This window comes from Hyaena hyaena, unplaced genomic scaffold (genome assembly GCF_003009895.1).
Source record: "Hyaena hyaena isolate Hyena2069 unplaced genomic scaffold, ASM300989v1 scaffold_826, whole genome shotgun sequence".
In the NCBI taxonomy this organism is placed as follows: domain Eukaryota; kingdom Metazoa; phylum Chordata; class Mammalia; order Carnivora; family Hyaenidae; genus Hyaena; species Hyaena hyaena.
In genome coordinates this window covers 719,538-744,737 of record NW_024081449.1, presented here as the reverse complement: position 1 = coordinate 744,737, position 25,200 = coordinate 719,538, and the positions used below count along the sequence as shown (strand labels likewise).

Genomic DNA, 25,200 nt, shown 5'->3' with positions numbered 1-25,200 from the left:
ATGATCTCGCGGTTCGTGGGTTCGAGCCCCGCGTCGGGCTCTCTGCTGACTGCCAGCTCAGGGCCTGGAGCCTGTTTCAGTCTGTGACTCCCTCTCTCTCTGACCCTCCCCTGCTCACGCTGTCTCTCTCTCTCTCTCTCTCTCCTAGAAATAAATAAAATTAAAAAATAATAAAAATAAAAATAGATTATTCAACTGGATGATATTTAATGCTAAATTTAATTCCTTCAGGGCGCCTAGGTGGCTCAGTGGGTTAGGCCTCCGACTTCAGCCCAGGCCATGGTCTTGCAGTTCGTGGGTTCGAGCCCCGCATGAGGCTCTGCGCTGACGGGTGAGCACGGAGCCTGCTTGAGATTCTGTCTCCCTCTCTCTCTGCCCCTCCCCTGCTCGTGCTTGCTCTGTCTCTCAAAAATAAACAAACATTTTTTAAAAATTAATCTATTTTCATCCCATCCTAGTTTAGGAGCCAAGAGGTTTAGCCAAGCGGTTTAGCATTCCTGTCACCAAATTCCTGCACAAATTCTGTCATGTGTCATACACTCTGGGCGGAGGCGGTTTACAACGGGTGTTATTTCACTCTTCCTCAGAACGGAGCCATTTACCATCGTGGACTTGTAATAAAACCAATTTGACCAGTCCAGCCTTTCAGTCACTCAAATTCCTAGAGCACCCTATTCTCATCCTCCAACCAAATCCCAACTGATATTTCTCTGTGGTAACCACCCACGCCCGCCCCCTGAACCTCCAGGAGCCGCAGGCCTCCGGCTGACCCCTGAATCCACCCAACCACTCCTTGCCTTGGGCTGGCTGGGCGCGGCCGGGGACACTGGTGCTGCTGCTCTGGTCGCCGGCGGCTCCAGACGTGCCCGGAGGGGTGGACGCAGACGCCTGTGCTGAAGGGTGGCTCTGAGGCGTCTCCTGGAGTCCGAAATTATAGCGAGGACTCTGAATTCTAGCCTTTCCCAATGCGGGGGAAGCCGCAGGGGCAGAAGATGAGGTTGACGAGACCTTGGGTCTCAGCATTCTCACAAATCTTTCCAGACAAAAGTTTGGGATTTCTGAACAGCCCCGTCACCGCTCAGAGGTACAAAAGTGTCGCAGAAAAAGGCCGGAGCACCGTGCGCAGACGCACAGACCGAGCGCGCAGGCGCAGTGAGTCCTGGCTGCCCCCATCCACACCCAGGATCCTACTCCCGCCGGCGTTCAGTGCCTTCTCCTCCACAGGATTTGGCTTTGAGCTTAATGTGAGGCACAGCTCTCCATCTGCAGGGATCAGCCCGAACCGAATTGTTCAGAGCCCATCAATGACAATCGAATTTGGTAGCCCCAGTATTCTCACAGCACTCTATTTCATTAAAGGCTTTTGGTGCTTTTTAACATTTCCCCCATACCCCGAAACACACTTTCTTTCTTTCTAAATCTGCAAACTGTCCACCGCTGGACACTCAACGCCTGATGGTGGGAACACATTCAGTATTCAGTCCATCTAACATTGCTTCTATAGCAAAACAGAGAAAAAAGTTATGAACCTCCTACAGTTTAAATATCCACAAGGCTTTTATCACAAGATAGCCCTTCACCCATTAAGCACAGAATTATATGCACAGTGCCCTAAGTACCACATCAAGAATGGAAAAGATCGTTCTCTGATAGTTCTCAGTTTCTCATGCTGTGGGTATGAATTAGTTAAGAACAGACTATACAAATCCAAACTCTCTAGCTTTGCAACAAATGACTATCACGGCTATTTTTCTTGAATATGGAAATAGTACCAACCTCATAGAGAAGCTAGGATTCAGAAAATACTCTGGATATATTAGAAGATATTCATTTAAAAGCATAACTGAACAGGGGCACCTAGGTGGTTCAGTCAGTTAAGCATCTAACTTCAGCTTAAGTCATGATCTCACAATTTGTGAGTTCAAGCCCAGACTTGTGACATCACTGTTGTACATGTGAAACTAATGCAACATTGTGTATCAACTATAAAGAACTACTGAATTCATAGTTGCTACTAGCTCAATAAATCAGGTTTACAGCCTAGCTCACCTAAATGCAATCAATGACTTGAATCATCAAAATTCCTCTTCCGATTATCCCATTTAAGTAAGATTATATTCTATCCAATTTCAAACTTTAAGAATCTAAATTATGGCAATTCATCCTGAACTCTTCAAATTAGTTAACTGTCAAAATAGTATCACTTCAACAATCTCAGGTTAAGCACCTTTTTTCAAGAAGATGTTAAAATCGACACTGGTGAATGAGGTCTAAGTGAACCATCACTATTCACTCTACCTCCAATGTGGAGCTTGAACTCACCTCAGGAGTGACATGCTCCACCAACTGACGGAGCCAGCCAGGAACCCCACTAATTCTTATTCTTAAAAGGACTATTAATACAGAGTATTGCCAACATGCTTGAGAAAATGTCAAACTCTCAGAGAATACTCATCTGTGCTTATGTGTTTCTGAAAATACAGATTCAAAAAAAATTGTGGCAACTATCAACTTCCATTTCCCTGATGCCCAACAATTTCATGGGAAGTAACTGGCACTCTGACATAAAATGTTAAGAGTAAAGTATACCCAGACTGCAATCCCACTCTAAGATGGTGAAATGTACCATTTATCTAAATTACTTTTGACCAATTCAGAGTAGCCATAAACAAACTTATAAAACCGTTCCAAATTTCAAAAGCCATTTATTCTTGTGCATCTTTTAATTCATATATGGATGGGTTTATCAATTTTATCAATTAACATTCTCACTGACATAGATCAATTTACATTAACCATTATTATGTAATGTGAAAGAAGCACATGGGAAAATTAAGTAGAACACAAGACTTCTTTAAATAGTTCTTTAAACTGAGCTTGCTGTTAAGGAAACTTACAAATAAATACATTGAAGCAGAAACAAATTATTGTACTCAGAATAACAGCATTGCAGAAGATAATCTAAAGCTGAAGATACAATAAAGATCTTTATTTTACATTATGTATAAGTACATAATTTATTAAAATTAATACAATTCATATACAAAATAGTAACACAGTAGTCATTTTCAGTTTGATAAGCACTTTACTGAAATGTTAAGATGGCAAAACTATACTAAGCAATTTCTCACATCTCCATCAAAGTCTAGCTCACTAGTTCAGGCTGAACATTCATTCTCCGAAGTACTTCTTCAGGCATGCAAAAAACAGGACTAACAGGTTTAATCTGTTCTTCTCCCAAAAGTGACAATCCAGCAATTCCAAATAAAGTATGAAAAGGATCTACCTATTTAAAAAATAAGAATTTATAGAGTATTACAAAATGAAAACCTCTAAAACTCTACTTCTGAACAAGTTATATTGGATCCCATTGTATTTTCTTTACTTTAATAAATGCTTAATGTGTTCTAAAATAAAAGTGATGGGGACACCTGGGTGGCTCACTTCATAAGCATCCAATTTCAGCTCAGGTCATGATCTCACAGCTTGTGAGTTTGAGCCCCTTGTTGGGCTCTGTGCTAACAGCTCAAGCCTGAAGCCTGCTTGGGATTCTGTGTATCTTCCCCACCCCCCGCCCAGTCTCTTGCCCTCTCATGCTCTCTTTCTCAAAAATAAACAAACATCAAAAACATCAAAAAACATACATAAAATAAAAATGATGGCTTCAAATTCTGGTTTTAACATAGAACCTTTACCCTACACTAATTTTTTGACAATTAAGTGATGAGAAGTTTCTGTAAACTTGTTTTATGCTCATCTGTTCTCAAACATTACCAGCAAAGTTAAATACTATCCTATTTCCATGTCTGGAAATGCCTGAAAACATAAAAGTACTCAAGCAACAATGAAAATGTTAACTGTAGCACCAAGATGTGAGAAATATACTTGCCATATCTCCTGGTCGATCTGCAAATCCTCCTGTTTCTTCATCTTGACATGCTAAAATGAAACTTCGTAGTTTCTCTCTATCAATCCAATGAAGCCTTCCAATTATCTTTAGGGAAGCCAGCACCCACCAGGAATAGCATACATCTGGTAACTAGGAGGGAAAAAAAAAAAAGCCACAGACAATAGCCACAATTTTATTCTCTAGTCCAAACATGGGGTGGGGAAGATTAAGGGATATATTCACATATCTTTAGAATTAAAGATAATCACTGGGGAAGAAAAAAAATTAAACATTTCAACCCACAGATACCCAATGCTAAATGTAGAATCATTCAACATAATCAGTGGGTGATTCATAGGTGTATTAAAAGTATGGATTCCTGGCAATCCCTACCCTGACTCATTTTCTAATTGTCCAAGATTGTCCAGGTTTCTCACTGGATCTTAACTAGCTAGAAAACACTTATGGGTACCTCCCTACCCCTTATCTTATTCACAAATATTGCACAAGCAAAGCTAAACAGAAATACAGTGATCTACACAAAAGCACCACGTCTTACTATTTTTGGTAAAGGATCCAACAAGCTACAGTCCTTGAGTTATTATCCAGACTACAATGTTTTTTTTTTTTAAGCTTTCCTGTTAGCAGAGCCTGACATGGGGCTTGAACCCACAAACAGATCCAACTGAACAGAAGTTGGATGCTCAATTGACTGAACCTCACATGTACCCCAAAAGATTTTATGTGCCTAAATTGTTTTTAAAACATAGTCTTAAAATTTGCTTTTCAGGGTAATTATGTAGTTGCAACAACACTGTATGTCCTACAGAGCTAAAAACATTTACTATCTGGCCCTTACAGACTCAATTTAAAGAAATGTGTGATAACTAGAGAAATGCGAAGTACAAAGGAAAAACTTGATTCCCTTTCCTCCACATCAAAATGTCAAAAATTGAGTTTTTCTTAAAATTTAGTAAGATTTTGGGGTACTTGGGTGGCTCAGTCGGTTGCGTATCCGACTTCGGCTCAGGTTATGATCTCATTGCTCGTGGGTTCAAGCCCCACATCGGGCTCTGTGCTGACCGCTAGCTGAGAGCCTGGAGCCTGTCTTGGGATTCTGTGTCTCCCTCTCTCTCTGACCCCTGACCCTTCCCTGCTTGCACTGTCTCTCTCTGACTCTCAAAAATAAATAAGAAGCATTAAATGTTTTTTTAATTTAGGAAGATTTTAAATAAAAATTCTGTAGCCTAATTTCTAAAAACCATTGATGTGCTAAGTTATTTGTCCTTTCATACCTATTAAGTAGACATGGAAATTTCTCTAAAAGATACAGGTGTTCGTTTAATTAGTACTCTTTGGGGCTGGGGGGCACCTGGGTGGCTCAGTTAAGTGTCTAACTTCAGCCCAGGTCATGATCCCAGAGTTCGGGAGTTCGAGCCCGTGTCAGGCTCTGTGCTGACAGCTCAGAGCCTGGAGCCTGTTTAGGATTCTGTGTTTCCAAATCTCTCTCTCAAAAATTAACATTACAAGAATTTTCTAAAAAACAGCCCTCTTCGGGTCCCAAATAGAAACAATCTTTTAATGCATGACTGATTTTCCCTGGTATAGGTCTAGAACTAAAAGTTTAAAGAAACAGCTTCATTGCAATCCCTGGAAAATATAAGGCATTCAGGACAGGGAAAAAGACCCTTTAAGAATTCATATACTATGTCTGAATACAAATACATTAAATCTAAGAGTATTTGCCATTTTTTTGTCTTCCCTCAGAGAACTCCAGATTCTACTTCAGGATAAGGAAGACCAGAAGACATGGCATCAGAGGTAGCATACACAAGAGTCTTTTAAATGGATACCACAATTAATAAGTATCTCAAATCTAATTTTACTTTTTGCCATGGGCATTTCTTTAGGAGGTACAACTGAAAATTTTCAATGGTGGGTGGAGAGACAAAAAGTTCATTAACAATTTATAAAAAGTTGTAATAGTTATGAAGCTACTAGAACACAATATATCTTATTAAACTATACCTTCTCTGGCCTTCCATTGAGTCCACCTGATGGTAACTGTCGTTCACAAAGCCACCAACCGAGTAAATCAGAATTTACTTGATGCAACTGGCTAGTAATAGCCAGAAATCCTGTGCAACAATAGATCTAAAATTACAGACATAGAGTACATGTATATAATAATTTTTCAGTAGTAATAGAGATAAAAACTACTCAATTAAAAAAAGCCAGTTTATGCCTAAAACTTGATTTCTATTAAAAAGTCAGAATTTAAAGCATGTAAATATCACCTATCTGAACAAATCCAAACATACTAATTCTAAGATACAATTCTGCAATGAAATACTATTGTCAAAATTTCTTCGTGGCTAAAAACCATTTTTTCTGCAAGATTTTATTTTTACTAGAGCCCCAACATGTGGCTCGAACTTACAACTCCAAGATCACAAGCCACGTGCTCTATGGACAGAGAGCCAGCAAGGTGCCCCTAAAATGTTTTATTTCGTAACTATTTACAGATACTATGTATAAGTACAAAATACTCTTTACAAATACAATTTGCCTCTCTGGCACAAGCAAATGGGTGCTCAGGATAGGTAAGGAATAGGATGCTTTCATCTACTTAGAAGAAACTACTGTAAAAACGCCTTCCTTTATCTGCTTTTAAGCAATTCTTATGCATTAGTTTACTTAAATTAACTTCATTCATATTTAACATTGAAATTACTATTAATATTTTTAGTTTATCGCACTAGTTATCCCTCCAAAATTGACAATTTTAGGGGCGCCTGGGTGGCTCAATCGGTTGGACGTCCTGACTTCAGCTCAGGTCATGATCAGTTTGAGTTCAAGCCCCATGTCGGGCTCTGTGCTGGGCTCTGTGCTGACAGCTCAGAACCCTGGAGACTGCTTCAGATTCTGTGTCTCCCTCTCTCTGACCTTCTCCCGCTTGTACTGTGTCTTCCTCTCTCAAAAAATACACATTATTTAAAAACTGACAATTTTAATCTGCATTAATAAATTACCTGCCCAGCATGAGATTCAGAACCTGGCCTGCAACCAAATCCACCATCAAAGTTCATACATGATAAAACAAATTCAATTGCCTTTTCCACATTAATAGCATCTAACTTCCCCTACAAACAGAAAAAAAATAAGCCTATTAAATTCCAGAATAATCATAGGCACTTAATAATTATTTCAATACAATATTCAAAACTTACCAGAAGAGCCAATGTTGCCACCGCACAAAAAGAGAATCTTGTATCAATTTCTCCTAAAAAAAAAAAAAAAAAAAAAAAAAAAAAAAAAAAAAAAAAANAAAAAAAAAAAAAAAAAAAAAAAAAAAAAAAAAAAAAAAGGAATCACATCAAAACATAAGTGCTATCAGAGACATCTGACCCTAACATATAATGCAAGGTAACAACAAACTGCACAGCTACCAAAGTTAAATTTTCAAGAGTTCAAGCTTAATACTTATTTTTAAGCTGCCAGGAGGAAAGCTAAATCTAAAGTGAAATCACTTCTAAGGAAACCAAGAACTACAAAATTGTTATGTCAAAAATACAGCAAATTATCGTAAGTTGCTTAGAATGCCCAGAAAGGGAAGATAACCAACATAAAACCAAAAGGACTATTCAATTTCTAACAATGACAATGAACTTACCCTATTATATAAAAGTGGATTTTCACATCCCATGAAGCAGCTGGTCTCTCCGGCCTGCACTGTATTCATCCCTAAAGCAGAGATTATCTACATTTATCAAGTATAGTACTAAGTACTATTCCCTCCCTCCACTCAAATATCCACTAAGTTTGTAAAGTTTTTTGAATATTTTTCCCTTGCCAATAGTTTGCAAAAAACTTTACAAAGCCACCAAATACTGGGGAAAAAAATTTCACCTACCTCATCTTTTAGACTGGCCCCCTCTGTTCCAGTTCTCCTGTATGCTGATATAACTAGCACAGTGCATGCTGGAACTTCCAGCAGACCATTTAACTTCAGTTAGACCAGCTGCTTAGTGGGACCTGAAAAGATCAAAAACTTAAGTCTCCTTATGATTATTAGCAAAGTCTCTAATTCATTGTACTTAAAATTTTTCAACAAAGCTTATCACTACAATAAACACCAAAATAGATTTTAATACTATTATTTTGGGTAGCAAATAGAATGTCATTACCCCAAATATCTCCAGCAAAAGAACCATCTTCTTTCTGTAGACTCTGAACATATTCCACAACTTTATTTACATCAATAACATTAATACTATCATACAGAGTAAGAATCTGTAACAAAAACAAAACAATTTAAGTAAAGATTCTTCTAATGATGTTCTTCCTCAACTACATTTTAAACAGTCAAGTAAACATGTCCTTTTGTCTATGCATATTGCAAACCTGCAGACTATCTTCTATGCCACAGGCATTATCAACAAACCCGAACTGGTAACATAAAGCATTCACTTCCTACATATAAATTGTACCTTGGCATTCTAAGACTTTTAAATATACTTATTTAAACCCCTAATTGTGGATATTCACTAATACGAAAATCAACATTTAACTCTACTTGACTTTCAAATTATTTACATATAACAAAAATAAACATTTTGCCATTCAAGGTCTCAGTGTAATTTTACAATTTACATCAACTCTGGATTCAGCTAATACATGCCATCACATCATTGACCTTGTAGAATACAGTACAGGCTTCGTTTGAAAAGATTAGAGAAACTTTTCTGACATAGACACCAATTTGTCATACTGCTAATATCCAATTCAGTTTCTCCATTCTCAAGTAAGAGAATACACTATCAAGACTATTAAATTTTAATAAATATTTACCTGGACAGCACTTAGAGTGTACAGAAGATGAGGATCATGTCCGATACTAGCACTTATTCCACCACACTCGTGTTGACAAGACTTAATAAATGTAAGAATTTCTTCTCTATTCATCCGATGTAGTTGTCCCATGAGATCCATTACAGTCAGACCCCAATAGATACCACTCATTCTCAAATACTCAGACATACAGTATTCCTAAAATATACAACAACTTTAATGTGCCAGTCTGAACTGATGCAGGATTAAAGTGATAGAACATGTAAAGTTAACTAGCCACACATATTGATCCTAACATCACCAGTATGGATTTTTAATTTGTGGCTCTCAAATTTGGTGGGGGGATAGTAATTGAAAGGGATATAATAAATTCACCTATGACTAACAATACAAACAGGCCTTCAATCTCCCCGAAGGACCAACCAGAAGCAGAAGTGAAAAATATACCAAGTTTGGGGAGAATATTTCTTTCAGAGCACCTACATCATATTTATTAGACATCTATCCTATTAATAAGTGGAGTATGTACAAAGCCCATCTATTACCTATTAGTAAATGATACAACTACCTGAAAACCAAAATGGCCAAGGAATACAAAAGATAAAACCACCAACAGCAGCACATCAAAGAGAAATAAAAACTGGTAAGAAAAGAGTCCAGAAATAAATTTTTCCCATAGTCAACAATGTATTAGATTTTAAGGTATTGAATCAGGTGAGTGCTCTTTGTGAACCCAAATTCACGGTTTAAATAATAGGTTGATGAGCACTAGATTAAAAAAGGCTGGAATAAGTCAAGACTTAACCTTTGAGTCATCCAGGAAAAAAAATAATAAACATGGTCCTTAACAACTTCATAAAAAGGGAACTTAAAACTTAAACTTATGGGAACTTAAAACAATTAAGTCACAAGTTCATCAAAAACTAGCCAAGACCATCAATTAATTGTTGTCTGGACACTACTGGGAAAAATATTTACTTTCAATTGAGTTGTTCATTATCTTTTTCTAAGATTGCCCCAGAGAGGAAAACTATTCTTCAAGGTTTGAAAATTAGGGTAAAACCTTTTTCAAGGTCTCAGCGTAATTCTAGAGCTAGTGTTATTAGACATCAGCCATATATTCAGGTAATACATGCCAACACATCACTGACCTTGAAAGTAATACCCACAAAAGTACAAATCTCTTATGGACCTCAAACCTTTTACAAATCTGGACAGGTAGGAATCTATTTTGTCTGCCAAATCCTCTAAGAACCATCATTAATTCTGATGTATCCTCAACTTGATATCCAAAGGCACCCAGAACACAACTCAAAGAGGGATCTTCAGTGCTTTGGCGTGCAGGAGTTAGCATTTTTAAGAAGCATGGGCCATTACAGACCTACTGACTGTTCATAATAATCTCACTTCAAAATAAAATAAAATTTCAACATAAAATCATACATACATAATCATCTTTCTTTGAGCCATAGGATGCAATATAATCTGCATGCTTCTCTAACAATAAGGTGTCAGGTGCATCTGACTTGATAGTAACATCCTTCTGCGGTGTGCCCTTTCAAAACAAAAAAGCAATGTAACTGTTCTTATTTTAATGGTTGACCCCAGTAGTATATTCAATACACATCTTAATTTTTGACTTTGATTTCATCTTGCCACACAAAAACTTTAAGCATTAAAGCTCTTGTAAAGATTCGGGTAATTTTTCAGGTCTCAGAGTAATTCTAGAGCTAAAGCAATAATAATCAGCTTTGGATTCAGAATACATGCCAGCTCATCATTGACCCAAAAAATTATTACCCTCATCTGTCGTTGCTTACCTTTCACTTGAGAGTTAAGTAAAATAAACAGAACAGAATATCCAAGTTTACCACTTCAGGACAACGTAAGGTTTATATGCAGCATCAAGTTTAAGTATAAAAAATATATACCTAGCCCATAATTCGCAGTTAAATTCTTTAATGAGATTTTACTAATCCTAGAAATTGGGATTTCAAAGCACCTCTACACACTCCAAAGGTTATTTATCAAGGCAGTAGTTCCTATAGCCTTATCTTCCCCAGCTTTTTAGTCTCAGTTTCTTCATTTGCTGCATGCTCTCAGGAAATGAGGATGTTGCTCTAGTTCCCCGTACTTCTGATCTAGCTCTATGTGATCGAGACAGCATTAAACTCATTTTAAGTAGGTCATGACGACTATCAAAAAATAACTGTGACTTTCCATTAGATCCCAATTAAAATTTACTACATCTTCAAAGTGACTATACGAGCAATGACTCTAGGTTTTGAGCCATAAAATACTGAGAAAGGTAAAAAAAAATTTAAAAAAAAAAAACCACCAACGAGCGCCCTTTTTTGAGGGATTAAGAAATCGGGCCGTTGGATCTTGAGGCCTGCCTCTCAGGAAGAAGCCTAGATAAAATTAGGAGTAACTGAGCCCGCGAGATCTCCAGAAAACGCTGAGTAATACTTCACCCTTCCTGAGCCATAAAAGAATCTTGTAAGGCCCATGTCTTAACCCACCCATTCTCTAATACTTGCTAAAATACCCCAAGGTGACCGAGCTGCCCAGTATCACTGCACCTGGACTGCACGGAGCAACAACCTAAGACGCAACCTCACTCACCATGTCTGAGACCGAAAAGAGAACTTCTGTCGGTTCCTGGGTAGATTTAGGCGGCACGCGCCTGCGCAGAAGAGCCCCTCGAGTCCCTTCCGAGCACCAGCATAGCTGACCACACTTCCGCCTGTAGGATGAAGCTTTTGCGTGGCTGCCCTAGGACCCCGCCGACTGCTCATAGCTGTCCTCGCTGCCTGAGCCCAAGTTCTGTGGCGCCCTTTCCTCATCCCTTAAATACGTCCGTTTGTCTAAAAATTTTAAGTGATAATTAAAAATATGAATTACTTTTAAGAAATCATTTGATTTTGACGTTCTTTGAACTCAAGTGGCTTGTAATTAGCAGAGTTCTTCCACGTAGTAACTATTCAATAAATGGTTTTTGAGCAAACGTTAATGAAATAAATGTTTACAGTCCCTTCCTGTTTGCCTCCGTACCGGATGCGGCTCCTTCACCTATTCCCCTCTCTTCTTGAGGCAGTGCTAACAGTTGAAAAGCTTTATAACTTACTTTTGAAAAAGAAACACTCCTGTTCCTTCCACGAGCTTTCCCTAAATTCAGGTTTGCCAGGGGTGTTATTACAGCTGTTTTCATTTGTGCTTTCTTAGGTCTTTCATACTTTAGCATTTTGAGCTCCCATTAGAAAATATTGGTATCCCATACCCTTACAGTTTATTACATTCAGTAACGATTTGCAGAAGGGTTCCTGACACACTGGGCTAACAATATAATTAGGGCTATCAGTAATTGAGTGTTGAATCTGCTATGATGATAGATTTAATTATTTCTCCCTGCAATTTCGTAGATATCCCCATTTATAGTTTGAGGCTACTTTATTAAATGCATGTCAGTTTAGCATCTGTTTCTGGTGGGTTGAGCCTTTTACTATTAAGTGATGATGGTCTCTAATACTTTTTATCTTAAAAAGTCTTCCCTAAATATTAATGCAATTTCCCCAGCTTTCTTTTGCTTCTAAGTCAGATAGAGGAGGGATGTAGAGGGAGGGAAAACTAAGGGAGAGAGGGAGTGGTCACACTTCTGGGAAAAGCAGTGCTCAAAGTAAGAATAATGCAACCATCAGATCCAAAAGTAACATTCAAATTGAGTCCATAACTGATGAAAGAATGAAAAACAAGCCTCATTTCCTACTTTATAAATTCATTCAACAAATATTTATTGGATATCTAGAATGTGCCAAATATTATTCTGGGTTCTAGGGGTGTAATGATCAGCAAAATGGAAATCTGTGTAGGAAGCATATGTTCTAGCAATTCTTGTAATTACATTCAGCAGTTCTATATATAGGTATTTATCTTACACATAAGTCTTTGAGGTATGAAGTGACTTATGTGCAAGAATATTCAAAGCAGCAGTCTTTATTAGCAAAAGATTACAAGTATCTTAATTACCATCAAAAGGTTAAATAAAGTATACTGTATTCATTATGCAGTCATTAGAGTGAGGAAGTTCTGCATACATTGCTATGGAAAGAGTTCCAAAATATATTAAGTGAAAACAAAAACAGAAAGTGCCAAGCTATGTATAGTGTGCTACTATTTGTGTGGAAAACAAAGGAGAAAAATATATGTATATATATTTGTAAACGCACAGAATTACTAAAAGCAGTTGTCTACAGGAGGAGGGTAACTGGGAACAGGATTTAAGGAAGGCTTATTTTTCACTGAATACCTTGGTACTTTTTAAACTTGGTGTATTTTACCTGTTCAAAAAATAAAAATACCCCCCCAAAGAAAAATAGTTACAAAAATAAGAAAAGAAACAAAAACCCTAATATTGATGAAAAAAACAGCTCATCTCTGCCTCTAGAACTGTGCTGTGTAATATAACTAAATGAGACACTTGAGATGTGGCCACTCTAAATCAAGATGCGTTGTAAAGTATACAATGCACACCCTATTTCATACACTTAGTAGGAAAAATAAAATATCTCATTAACAGTTTAAAAAGTAGATTGCTAAAATCATATTTGGAAAAATTGGGTTAAGTAAAACATATTCTTTTTTTTTAAGTTTATTTTGAAAGAGAGGCAGAGAGAGAGGGAGTGAGACAGAATAAAACATTCTTTTTGTAAAAAATGTTTTAATGTTTATTTTTTTGAGAGAGACAGAGACAGAGTGCAAGTGGGGAAGGAGCAGAGAGGGGAAGAAACAATCTGTGGCAAGCTCCAGGCTCTAAGGTGTCAGCACAGAGCTCTATGCATGGCTCAAACCTACAGACGGGACCATAAGATCATGACCTGAGCTGAAATCGGCTTTTTAGCTGACTGAGCCACCAAGGCACCTCAGAATAAAACAGATTCTTAAAGGTAATTTCCCGTAGGAGCACCTGGATGGCTCAGTTGGTCAAGTCTGACTCTTGATTTACCCTCAGGTCATGATCTCTCGGTTAGTGAGTTCAAGACCACCATCTGGCTCAGTGCTGTCAGTGTGGAGCCTATTTGGGATTTTTTCTCCCCTGCTCTCTCTGCACCCCTCCGAACCATGCGCATGTTCTCTCTCTCTCAAGTAAAGAACTTTTGTAAAAAGTTAATTTCATCTATTGCTTTTTACTTTTTTTTTTCATTTTTATTTGTTAAAGTAATTACACCTAACATGGGGCTCAAACTCACAATTTCAAGATCAAGAGTCACATGCTTTACCAACTGAGCCAGCCAGGTGCCCCTCTTAACTTTTTTTAATGTGTCTATTAGAAAATTTTAAATAATGCAGTATAGATCATATATCATGCTATATTTCTATTAGACAATGCTGCTGTTGTCTGTGAGCTTTATGGGAGTTGTGACTACATCTACTTTGTTCACCATTACATGTTATGTAAATGGAAAAAGTTTCTCTTTACCTACAATTTTGTTCAAAGCCCAAATAGTGACTTAAGAAATAGTTTCATTAGCATTCAGTATCTAAACTGTTTCTAGTCTGGTTTTTTTAAATTTTTTTAAATATTTTATTTATTTCTGAGAGAGAGAGAGAGAGAGACAGTGTGAGCAGGGGACGGTCAGAGAGAGGGAGACACAGAATCTGAAACAGGCTCCAGGCTCTGAGCTGGCTGTCAGCACAGAGCCCAATGCAGGGCCGAACCCATGAACCGTGAGATCATGACCTGAGCACAAGCTGGACACTTAAGCAACTGAGCCACCTAGCCACCCGAAGTCTGTTTTAACATCTTTATAATATCATGGAATAGCTTTTCCAGGGGACAACAGTACCATATTTTACCTAAGATGCCATCAATTATAAGATACATCTCAACTGCAAAGATAACAAATATGGAAAAAAATGGCTATTAACACAAACCTTATCCATATTTTTGAGATGTTAAATATGAAAAACATGCATTTTGGAAACAATGAAATATAGTGTGGGAGCCCGACAGTGACCACAAGAAAGCGTGGTTAGGGACGCGGGGATGTGCCTGCACACGGGGCTCCCTGCCTGGGCAAAGCATGCCTGCAAACAGGGTGCTCTGCCAGGAGGCCTGCACACAATATCCAAGTTTAATGGTCCGCTCGCAAACGAGGGAACATGCCCTCCTTAGAAGTAAGGAGAAGGCTGGAGTTGTGGGCAGGCCTCTTAGTAAACATGTTGTGGTCACTTCCTCCCTTTGCTCCCCCCTGTCCTTGAAAGGTGTTTGGCTACTTGCCCTTAATTGGTAAAGGAATGCATCTTGTAGGTTTCAGTTTGTATCCAGTTACCGGGGTATAAAAATAAACCGCAAGAGGGGCGTGCGTAGAATTGTTCCTCTGGCCGGAGTTGTGTCTGTGTCTGTCTTTTGTGTGTGTGTTGTCCTTTGTGTCATTTCGTCCGCAACATAGAGTAACTGAGTCATTCTGAAAAATCAAATGTAGAAGCAGAATATTACATGCTCCATGTCCCAATTCCACCTGTAAAATTATATTCCTTTCTATGTATTGTATGACATTTCTGATATCTCTATCCATCCATTTTTTGGTTCAGTTCAAGCAAATTAAATCTTGTACAGTCCTAGAATTGCATGCCTTCCCTAGTAGTACCAATAATAAAAGGAACTGGATAGGTATGATGCAGGTATAGGAGAAGAATTCTGAAGCCATTTAAAAGAAACTCCGTAGGGGTACCTGAGTGGCTCAGTGGTTGAGCATCTGGCTCAGGTCATGATCTCACAGTGTGTGAGTTCAAGCCCTGCATCTGGTTCTGTGCTGACAGCTTGGAGCCTGGAGCCTGCTTTGGATGCTATGTCTCTTTCTTTCTTTGCCCTTACCCCATTTACATTCTATCTGTTTCTCTCTCTCAAAAATAAATAAACTTGGGGCGCCTGGGTGGCTCAGTCTGTTAAACATCCGACTTCGGCTCAGGTCATGACCTCACGGTTTGTGGGTTCAAGCCCTGCATCAGGCTCTATACTGACAGCTAGCTCAGAGCCTGGAGCCTGTTTCGGATTCTGTGTCTTGCCTCTCTCTCTGACCCTCCCCTGTTCACGCTGTGTGTGTCTCTCTCTCTCAGAAATAAATTAAAAAACAGTAAAAAATTTTTTAAATAAATAAACTTAAAAAAGGAATAAAAAGTATTTAAATAAATAAAAGAAACTTTTTAGATAAAATTAGAGATGAAAAACAAAAACATAAAATTGTGTCCTTTAATTATGAACTATAAAAAAGACCTTTAAGTTTAGCTATTTAAAAAAATACGTTTGTGTCATCTATGTTTTAAGGTTTAAGCTGGTTTTAATGTCAAAAATATAAAAATATAAAATAACTTGGTTTTAATGTCATATTGCTTCCCTCCCAAAGAGTTTAAATGTTTCACATGTCTTTATATTTACATGCATTATGATTTTACCTTTTGAAAATTATAATTTGGCAGTTTTAGTAGTCATCTATTTAGATATCCAAGTAGATTTAACAGATACAGCCACATAAACTGCATTGCTTGCACACAGCACATCATAATCTACTTAAGCTGAGGCACATCTTTTCTTGGCCCTCAGAGCAATTCTCGTGTGACAATAAGGTCTTTTTGACTCTATTGGTATAGGTTTTGTCCTCCTTACTGATTTTGTGTTTTGTTTTATTTTGTTTTGTATTTGCTTCGGGCATGGCCTATAAATTAATTTTCACTGGTGGCAGTGATTAGGACTGTGTTTTTTATGGTCCATTTGGTGATTTCTGTCAATGGCAGAAATCTATTCTCTCTTGGGTGAGATATGATAGAGAATCTGGTTTGTTCATCCTTGCTGGTAGATGAGAGAGCTCTAATTAATTATGAATTTAATACCTACTGGGAAGGAGAACAGCTTTTTGGGATCTGGATGGTAAATTGCTTTTGGCCTGTGGCTAAAGTTGTAGATCTGAAAGTTATTTTTAAGTTCTCAGTGTGTGTATATGTCTCTTATTGAGGAAGGCCTTTGCTTCTTATTGTACACCTATGAAATACTTTCCTACCTCTGAACAGTATAAAATTAACAGATTACATTATGCCTTATATTAAAGAACTCTGTTCTGATTGGTGTTTGGTTTTTTTTTAAATTTTTTCTCTTAAATAGTTGATTGTCAAGTTGGGTTCCATATAACACACAGTGATCATCCCAACAAGAGCCCTCCCAAATGCCCCTCACCCCTCTTCCCCTCTCCCCTACCCGCATCAGCCCTCAGTTTGTTCTCAGCATTCAAGAGTCTCATGATTTGCCTCCCTCCCTCTCCCCAACTCTTTTTCCCCTTCTTCTCCCCCATGGTCCTCCGTTAGCTTCCTCCTAATCCATCTATATGTACAAACATATGGTATCTGTCCTTCTCTGCCTGACTTATTTCGCTCAGCATAACAGCCTCTAGTTCCAACCATGTTGCTACACATGGCCGGATTTCATTCTTTCTCATTGCCATGTAGTATTCCATTGTATAAATATACCACATATTCTTGACCCATTCGTCGGTTGATGGACACTGAGGTTCTTTCCATGTTTTGGCTATTGTAGAGAGTGCTGCTATGAACATTGGGGTCCATGTGCCCCTATGCATCAGCACTCCTGTATCCCTTGGGTAAATTCCTAGGAGTGCTACTGCTGGGTCATAAGGGAGTTTTATTGTTAATTTTCCCAGGAACCTCCACACTGTTTTCCAGAGGGGTTGCACCAGCTTACATTCCCACCAGTAGTGTAGGAGGGTGCCCGTTTCTCCACATCCTCGCCAGCATCTAGAGTTTCCTGATTTGCTCATTTTAGCCACTCTAACTGTCAAGGTGGTATCTCAGTGTGGTTTTGATTTGTATTTCCCTGATGACAAGGGATGCTGAGCATCATTTCATGTGTATGTTGGCTATCTTGATGTCCTCTTTGGAGAAGTGTCTGTTCATATCTTTTGCCCATTTCCCACTGGGTTGTTTGTTTTTCGGGTGTGGAGTTTGATGAGTACCTTATAGATTTTGGATACTAGCCCTTTATCTGATATGTCATTCACAACTACCTTTTCCCATTCCATCCTATTAGCTTTATTGATTGTTTCCTTTGCCATGCAGAAGGTTTTTATCTTGATGAGGTCCCAGTAGTTCATTTTTGCTCTTGATTCCCTTGCCTTTGGGGATATGTCAAGGAAGGAATTGCTGAGGTTGAAGTCAAGGAGGTTGTTTCCTGCTTTCTCTTCCAGGCTTTTGATGGTTTCCTGTCTCACATTCAGGTCCTTTATGCATTTTGAGTTTGTTTGTGTATGGTGTGAGAAAACTATCTAGTTTCATTCTTATGCACGTAGCTGTCCAGTTCTCCCAGCTATCTTTTTACCATTGGAAATTCGCTTTGTCAAAGATTAGTTGGCCATACATTTGTGGTTCCAATTCTGAGTTTTCTATTCTATTCCATTGTATCTGTTTTTGTGCCAATATCATACTGTCTTGATGATGACAGCTTTGTAGTAGAGGCTAAAGTCTGGGATGGTGATGCCTCCCGTTTTGGTTTTCTTCTTCAATATTACTTTGACTATTCGGGGTCTTTTGTGATTCCATACAAATTTTAGGATAGTTTGTTCTAGTTTTGAGAAGTATGCTGGTGCAGTTTTGATTGGGATTGCATTGAATGTGTAGATTGCTTTGAGTAGTAATGACATTTAACAATATTTATTCTTCCGACCCATGAGCATGGAATGTTTTTCCATTTCTTTGTGTCTTCTCCAATTTCCTTCATAAGTTTTCTATAGTTTTCATCATACAGATCTCCTATATCTTTGATTAGTTTTATTCCTAGGTATTTTATGGTTTTTTTGTGCAATTGTAAATGGGATCAGTTTCTTGATTTCTCTTTCCGTTGCTTCATTATTGGTGTATAAAAATGCAACCGATTTCTGTACGTTGATTTTGTACCCTGCAACACTGCTGAATTCCTGGATCAGTTCTCGTAGGCTTCTGGTGAAGTCTGTCAGGTTTTCTATGTAAAGTATCATGTCGTCTGTGAAAAGTGAAAGTTTGACTTCTTCTTTACCAATTCTGATGCCTTTTATTTCTTTTTGTTGTCTGATTGCTGATGCTAGGACTTCCTGCACTATGTTAAACAACAGTGGTGAGAATGGACATCCCTGTCGTGTTCTGATTTGTTTATATACATTGAATCGTCCCCAAATTAGCAGAAATTTTTTAAAATTAACTTTTTTAAAATATATGTTTTATTTTACTAAGTAATCTCTTTGCCCAACATGGGGCTCAAACTCAGAACCCCAAGATCAATAGTCACATGTTCTAGTGACTGAGCCATCTAGGTGCCCCTAAAAACATTAACCTCTAATACTTTTAATATGCCAGACTTCAAAAGAAAAAAAAATCATTCTTATACAAACTACTAACCAGAAACATTTTTTAAAGATTCAAGTTTACAGGGGTGCCTGGGTGACTCAGGCAGTTAAGTGCTGACTTTTAATTTTGGCTCATGTCATGATCTCACAGTTTGTGGGAACAAACCCCATGTTGGACTCTGCTCTGACAGTGGGAAGCCTGCGTGGGATTCTCTCTCTGCCCCTCCCTTGTTTTCTTACTCTCTCTTAAAATAAATAAATAAATAAACTTAAAAAAACCAAGTTTACATAACAAGATAAATCGTTGGACATATCAGAGACGTTTCTTAATTTAGGTTAATGAAAAACCCAGCTGTGTGTTGTTTTCTTTGCTTATCAGTTTTAAGTATAATACAAGTATAGTACCATATGTATAAGTACAGCTTTTAAAAAGCTTTTTAGCATGTAAACGTTTGTAATTTTTTTAATTAAGTAATTTCTACCCCCAAAGTGGAGCTCAAACTCATGACCATGAGATCAAGAGTTGCATACTACCAACTGAACCAGACAGGTGCCCCAGTACAGTTTATTTTCAAATAAGGAGACTAATTAGTCTGAATTTCCTACACTTTTTTAAATAAACTTTTTTTTTTATTTCAGACAGAAATAGCACAAGCAGGGAGGGGCAGAGAGAGAGAGAGTGAGACAGAATCCAAAGCAGGCCTCAGGCTCTGAGCTGTCAGCACAGAGCCCAATGTGGGGCTCAAACTCAGACTGAGATCATGACCTGAGCGGAAGTTAGATGCTCAACCCACTGCACCACCCAGGCGCCCCCACCCCTTTCCTAAACTTTTTATATTAGTTTATTGATCAAATTAGCTAATTTAACTCCTACATAAATTTTAAGATCTTTAAAATTGTAAATTTGGCCTCCACTAAATCCAATTAACAATGAAACAAGATTGAAGCAAAGATAATAAAAAATGAAACAAACATTTTCTTCCAACCATAAATTGGAATTATATAATTTCCAAGAACCTTAGAAAATTTAAAACCTTGGACTGATACTGAGTTAATTAATAATCATGGCAAGCGTAGGGTAAGCAAGGGTAAACCATTGATTACCAAGTATAATTTTAAGTTTATATACTTTTGTTTCTTATCTTGATATGCTATGGAATCAGTGATATCTTTGGGTCAAGTTAATAAATGTTTCTTCTTGTTGCATTAATGTGTAAAAGGATATGTATAGCTAAAAAGTGTTAATACTCATGAGTTTTGATGGTCTGCTGAAATATTGATGTGACAAACAATTCTCAATGACCTGCCTTACAGCTTTCTCTAGGAGTTAGTTTCTCTGAGAAGTTAGTTTCTTTTAAGTCATAATAAGGATGACCGTATTACTATAATAGTAGCAATAGTGACAGAAAAATATACCTATGTATGTGTTTTTATTTTTCAAGAGAAAAGTGCAGTTTTGTTCCAAATTATCAGTTTGTTCTAGAACATTAAAAGGCATAGTAGAAGACAAAATTTCAGGAAAGTGAATTTTATTTGCCTTGGTATGTAGCACCTGCTTCTGAAAAGACACTGGTATATGCTAGAATTTTGGCAAATTTTAGGCAGTTGTTTTTTTTTTTTTTAATGTTTTATTTATTTCTAGGAGAGAGAGAGACAGCATGAGCAGGGGAGGGTCAGAGAGAGAGGGAGTGACAGACTCTGAAACAGGCTCCAGGCTCTGAGCCGGCAGTCAGCACAGAGCCCGACGCGGGGCCCGAACCCACGAACCGCGAGATCATGACCTGAGTGAAAGTCGGACGCTTAACCGACTAAGCCACCCGGGCACCCCAAAGTTTAGTCAGTTTTAAGGAGCTTGTTTCCTTGGTTTAGTCATCAATCCATAATGTGTAAAAGGTTACACTTTACCTTCTGCCTAGATAGCAGAGATTTTGTCTACCAGAATAAACTTTTGTTGCTCTATATGTTGACTTTATCATATCTTTATTAAAAAGAAACAAGGAACAAAGATTCCTCATTTGAAAGACATCTTAAATTTCTTATAATCATGTTATAGTACATTCTTCTGTATTTTTTAAATTTACTGTCCCTTTAATGAAGTAGATAACCAAGTATTCTTTGTCAGGCACCTATAATCCTATCTTAAATGATCGATTATCTCTGACATCATGACCTTCTCAGGGTCAAAAATTGAATGAAGAATAAAAATTTCAGGTTATATTTTACACCTAAATGTATCTTTGAAATTTTCCTGGGGTGTCGGGGGAGACTGCTCTTTCACCTTTTAAAAAGAAAACTATTAGAACTAATTGTTTATGTGCTCCATATTTAATTACCAACACTATTGTGTGAGCTTCATAAGAAGTTGGTAAATAAATCAGATCAACTCAGCCTTCTTTAGCTTAAATTTGTATAAAATGTTGTTAATATAAACATAGCCAAAATTATGTTCTTTATGAAAAGTCCCTGGAGATTTGCCAATGTTATTTTCCTCAAGGGAAATAATGGTTAAAGTCTTGTGAAACAGTTATGCACGGTGCTTTTATAGAAACTCTTTACTTACTTCCACTCTTTTATTGGATATAGTAATTAACTCTCATCTTCAGTTCTAGTCATTACAATGGACTGAATGTTTTTGACTTCTCAAAATTTATATGTTGAAATCCTAGTCCCCAATGTGATGGTATATGGAAGTGAAGGTTTGGGAGGTAATTAAGTCACATAAAGATGGACTCCTCATGGATGGAATTAATACCCTTTAGGGGTGCCGGGGTGGCTCAGTCGGCTAAGTGGCCAACTTCAGCTCAGGTCATGATCTCACAGTTTGTGGTTTCGAGCTCTGTGTCAGGCCCTGTGTTGACAGCTCATAGCCTGGAGCCTGCTTCAGATTCTGTGTCTCCCTCTCTCTCTGACCCTCCCCTGCTCACATTCTGTGTGTGTGTCTCTCTCTAAAATAAATAAACATTAAAAAAAAATTTTTTTTTTTTAAATATTTTTATTTATTTCTAGGAGAGAGAGAGAGAGAGACAGCACGAGCAGGGGAGGGTCAGAGAGAGAGGGAGACACAGACTCTGAAATAGGCTCCAGGCTCTGAGCTGGCAGTCAGCACAGAGCCTGACGCGGGGCTCAAACCCACGAACCGTGAGATCATGACCTAAGCGAAAGTCGGACGCTTAACCGACTAAGCCACCCAGGTGCCCCAAAAAAAAATTTTTAAATACCCTTTAAAAAGGGGACCCCAGAGAGTTCTCTCACCCTATTTCTGCCTGTGAGAATATACGAAGTTAACAGTCTGTAACAGGGAAGTGAGCAGGTGCTTTAATATTGGACTTTTCTAGCCTCCAGAAGTGTAAGAAATAAATGTTGGTTGCTTAAGCCACTTAGTCTATGGTTTTGTTAAAGTTGCCTGAGCTAAGACAGTCATATTTTACTTTATAATACTTTGCAATAGTTTCTGATTTATTCTGATGCTAGTTTGAAAGCTCTACTATAAGCTACAGGCCAAAGTTTATGCATTCAAAGCCTCATGGAAAGACTCAGGTACTTTATTGATAGATACTTCAAAGAATAGTCTTTTGGGTACAGACTTCCAAGTGGGCATAGCTCAGGTAAGTTTCACACCATACCATTAAACTAAGTCAGGATTTCTAGGACTCTTTAGTTTGGAAGAAGACAGCTTCTTGAAAGCAGTTCTTGACTTAAGACCCTGCAAAGCAATTATAGAAAACTGAATGAGCCAACAAGGGGAACTTAATCATGGTTACTTGTTTGGAATATTAGTTATATAGTTGTACTGTTCTGTTTCTATGGGTATATGAAGAAGCCCTTTTAAATTCTTAGGCTTTCTTCAGGTTAGTGGACTGTGCTTTTGTGAACTGGAAATTTAAAATGGTGTCTGGTTCCCACTGAGTCCCTTGAATTCAGAAACATTTTCTGAATCTCCTTACATTTTATGTCAGTATTCAAAATGAATCTTTTAAGTTTATTTATTTAGTTTTGAGAGAGAGCACAGTAGGGGAGGCGCAGAGAAAGAAAAGGAGAGATAGAGAATCCCACGCAGGCTCTGCACTGCCAGTGCAGAGCTCAACTTGGGACTCAAACCCACAAACTGTGAGATCATGGCCTGAGAAGTTGGATGCTTAACTGGCTGAGCCACCCAGGAACACCATGAATCTTTATTCTTGTTTATAATTAAGCAAATTGATTATGTAACCAAAGCCATACCTGGAGTGTCATATTTGAGAATAATTCTCCTTGAATCAGGTTTGACAAGCATATTATTAAAAAAACAAGCTGACTATATATGTTGAGTCCATGTCTACAATGCTGCCCCAGTAAAAGTGGAATTGGTAACTGGCTTGCAGGGTTCCAGTTTTACAGGTGGTTAGGAAGGGGCCTTTTTGGCAAGCCAGGAACCTTAGTAAATTTTGGAGATGCTGAGGAAAGTCACCGAAATTCATCGGTACTACTTGAGAACTCTGGTGCAGAGTTGCTTGGCTTTGGTTCTCTAGCCTTGAGATGGCAAATTATAGAGGCTTTTAAAAGTCAAATTTGAGTGTCCCTATGAAGACTTTTAGACAGAAGTTAATCCTACAGCTTTGGGGGGTGCCTGGGTGGCTCAGGTCATGATCTCACTGTTCGTGGGTTCGAGCTCCGTGTCGGGCTCTGTGCTGAGAGCCAGCTCAAAGCCTGGAGCCCTGTTTCAGATTCTGTCTCCCTCTCTCTCTGACCCTCCCCTGCTCACGGGGTTTCTATCTCAGAAGTAAATAAAACATTAAAAAAAATTTTTTTTAAATCCTACATCTTTGGTAATTGTTCAGCAAAGTACGTCTTTGGATTTCCAAAGTAAATGCAAGGAGGCCTACACGGTTAATTAGCACTGTGTCAGTAATCAGGCCAAACCTAATGAAACCCACCTTTTTGTATCAAAAATAATCGTGGCAGGTTATTTATGATCACAAGGAAGAGACTGTCAAGAAACACTGTCAAAAACTTGGAAATGGGTAAAAGGAATTATTGAGTGTCCTTTTAGTGGAGTGTTGGGTTTTATCTAATGGATTCTGAAGGTTTATCTGAAGTGCTATGTACCTATGATTGTCTTCCTATTGACTAGCCTTTTTTTTTTTAAAGTTATAGAAAATGGATAGTAGTGCAAATGAACTACAGTTGATTTCTGCTCCATGGAAAAGATGACCCCGTTAGATTTTATTGCCCTATAAGTTATTAAGCAGGTTTAGATTAGCAAATTTTAAGCATTTCTAATTGCCTATATGTCTGTTTTTCAAATTCTCCCTTTTGCCAGTTTAAAAAAATTTTAATGCTTATTCATTTATTTAGAAAAGGAGAGGGACAGAGTGCAAGCAAGGGAGGGGCAAACAGGGAAAGAAAGAATTCCAAGCATGCTCTAGCGCTGTTAACACAGAGCCCCGTGCAGGCCTCAATCTCATTGTGAGATCATGAACTGGGCCAAAATCAAGAGGACACTTAACCGACTGAGCCACCTAGGTGCCCCATCCCTTATGACAGGTTTAACATCTCATTAGTTCCCTCATTCACTAAATTAAATTTTTAACATTTTTTAAAGTGTCTCCTGTAGAATTTGTTCTTTTTTTTTTAAGGTTATTTATTTATTTTGAGATAGAGAGCATGAGCAGGGGAGAGGCAGAATGAGAGGGAGAGAGAGAATCCCAAGGAGGCTCCATACTCAGCACAGAGCCTGATGTGGGGCTTGATCTCACAACTGTTGAGATCATGACCTGAGCCAAAATCAAAAGCTGGACACTTATGCAGGATTTAATGTTCAGTATCCAAAGACATTTGGACTATTTGATTATGGGTAATACATTCAAATAAAAGGACGTCATTCAAAAAGTCACATGAACACCCATTTTTTAAACCCAGAGAAGGCACGGAAAAACCTCTTCTCCCTTTATGCAAATTGATGACTATGGCACATTCCTTAAAAAGTAATTAAAATTGCCAGAAATATACCAGCTTTGTTACAAAACTGCCTTTTCCAGGAACCATTAATTCACAGATGTAGGCAACTAACAATCCTGTTTGTAGTCTATGACTCTTCCC

The 25,200-nt window shown here is 38.0% G+C and overlaps 2 protein-coding genes and 3 non-coding genes across 5 annotated transcripts in view; all 5 read right to left on the bottom strand.

Annotated features, from left to right (window-relative positions):
- MSH4 (mutS homolog 4) overlaps positions 1-1,023 on the bottom strand; it is an 86,843-nt gene extending 85,820 nt beyond the window's left edge. Inside the window, exon 1 of the mRNA XM_039219399.1 lies at positions 798-1,023. Within this exon, the coding sequence (XP_039075330.1) occupies positions 798-1,023 (226 nt within the window). The remainder of the gene's footprint in view (positions 1-797) is intronic.
- A 1,665-nt stretch (positions 1,024-2,688) lies between these two features.
- Positions 2,689-11,439, bottom strand: RABGGTB (Rab geranylgeranyltransferase subunit beta). Its single transcript, XM_039219398.1, has 9 exons — positions 11,366-11,439; positions 10,188-10,295; positions 8,741-8,938; positions 8,077-8,182; positions 7,120-7,172; positions 6,922-7,032; positions 5,918-6,043; positions 3,890-4,039; positions 2,689-3,286 (listed from the first exon to the last, which is right to left on the bottom strand). The coding sequence occupies exons 1-9, from the start codon at positions 11,366-11,368 to the stop codon at positions 3,146-3,148; spliced, it is 996 nt and encodes a 331-aa protein (XP_039075329.1). The 5' UTR covers positions 11,369-11,439; the 3' UTR covers positions 2,689-3,145.
- On the bottom strand, positions 8,515-8,586 carry LOC120221817. Its single transcript, XR_005525900.1, has one exon. It is a non-coding gene; the product is annotated as a small nucleolar RNA SNORD45 (small nucleolar RNA).
- LOC120221818 lies at positions 9,811-9,892 on the bottom strand. Its single transcript, XR_005525901.1, has one exon. It is a non-coding gene; the product is annotated as a small nucleolar RNA SNORD45 (small nucleolar RNA).
- On the bottom strand, positions 10,448-10,526 carry LOC120221819. Its single transcript, XR_005525902.1, has one exon. It is a non-coding gene; the product is annotated as a small nucleolar RNA SNORD45 (small nucleolar RNA).
- Positions 11,440-25,200: the final 13,761 nt, after the last annotated feature.

Excerpts from the sequence above, each read along its gene's own strand:
- RABGGTB (XM_039219398.1), bottom strand. Across the intron at positions 8,939-10,187 it reads GCTCAAAGAAAGATGATTAT|GAATACTGTATGTCTGAGTA; the intron begins GTATGTATGATT and ends TGTATATTTTAG. Across the intron at positions 8,183-8,740 it reads ACACTCTAAGTGCTGTCCAG|ATTCTTACTCTGTATGATAG; the intron begins GTAAATATTTAT and ends TTTTTGTTACAG.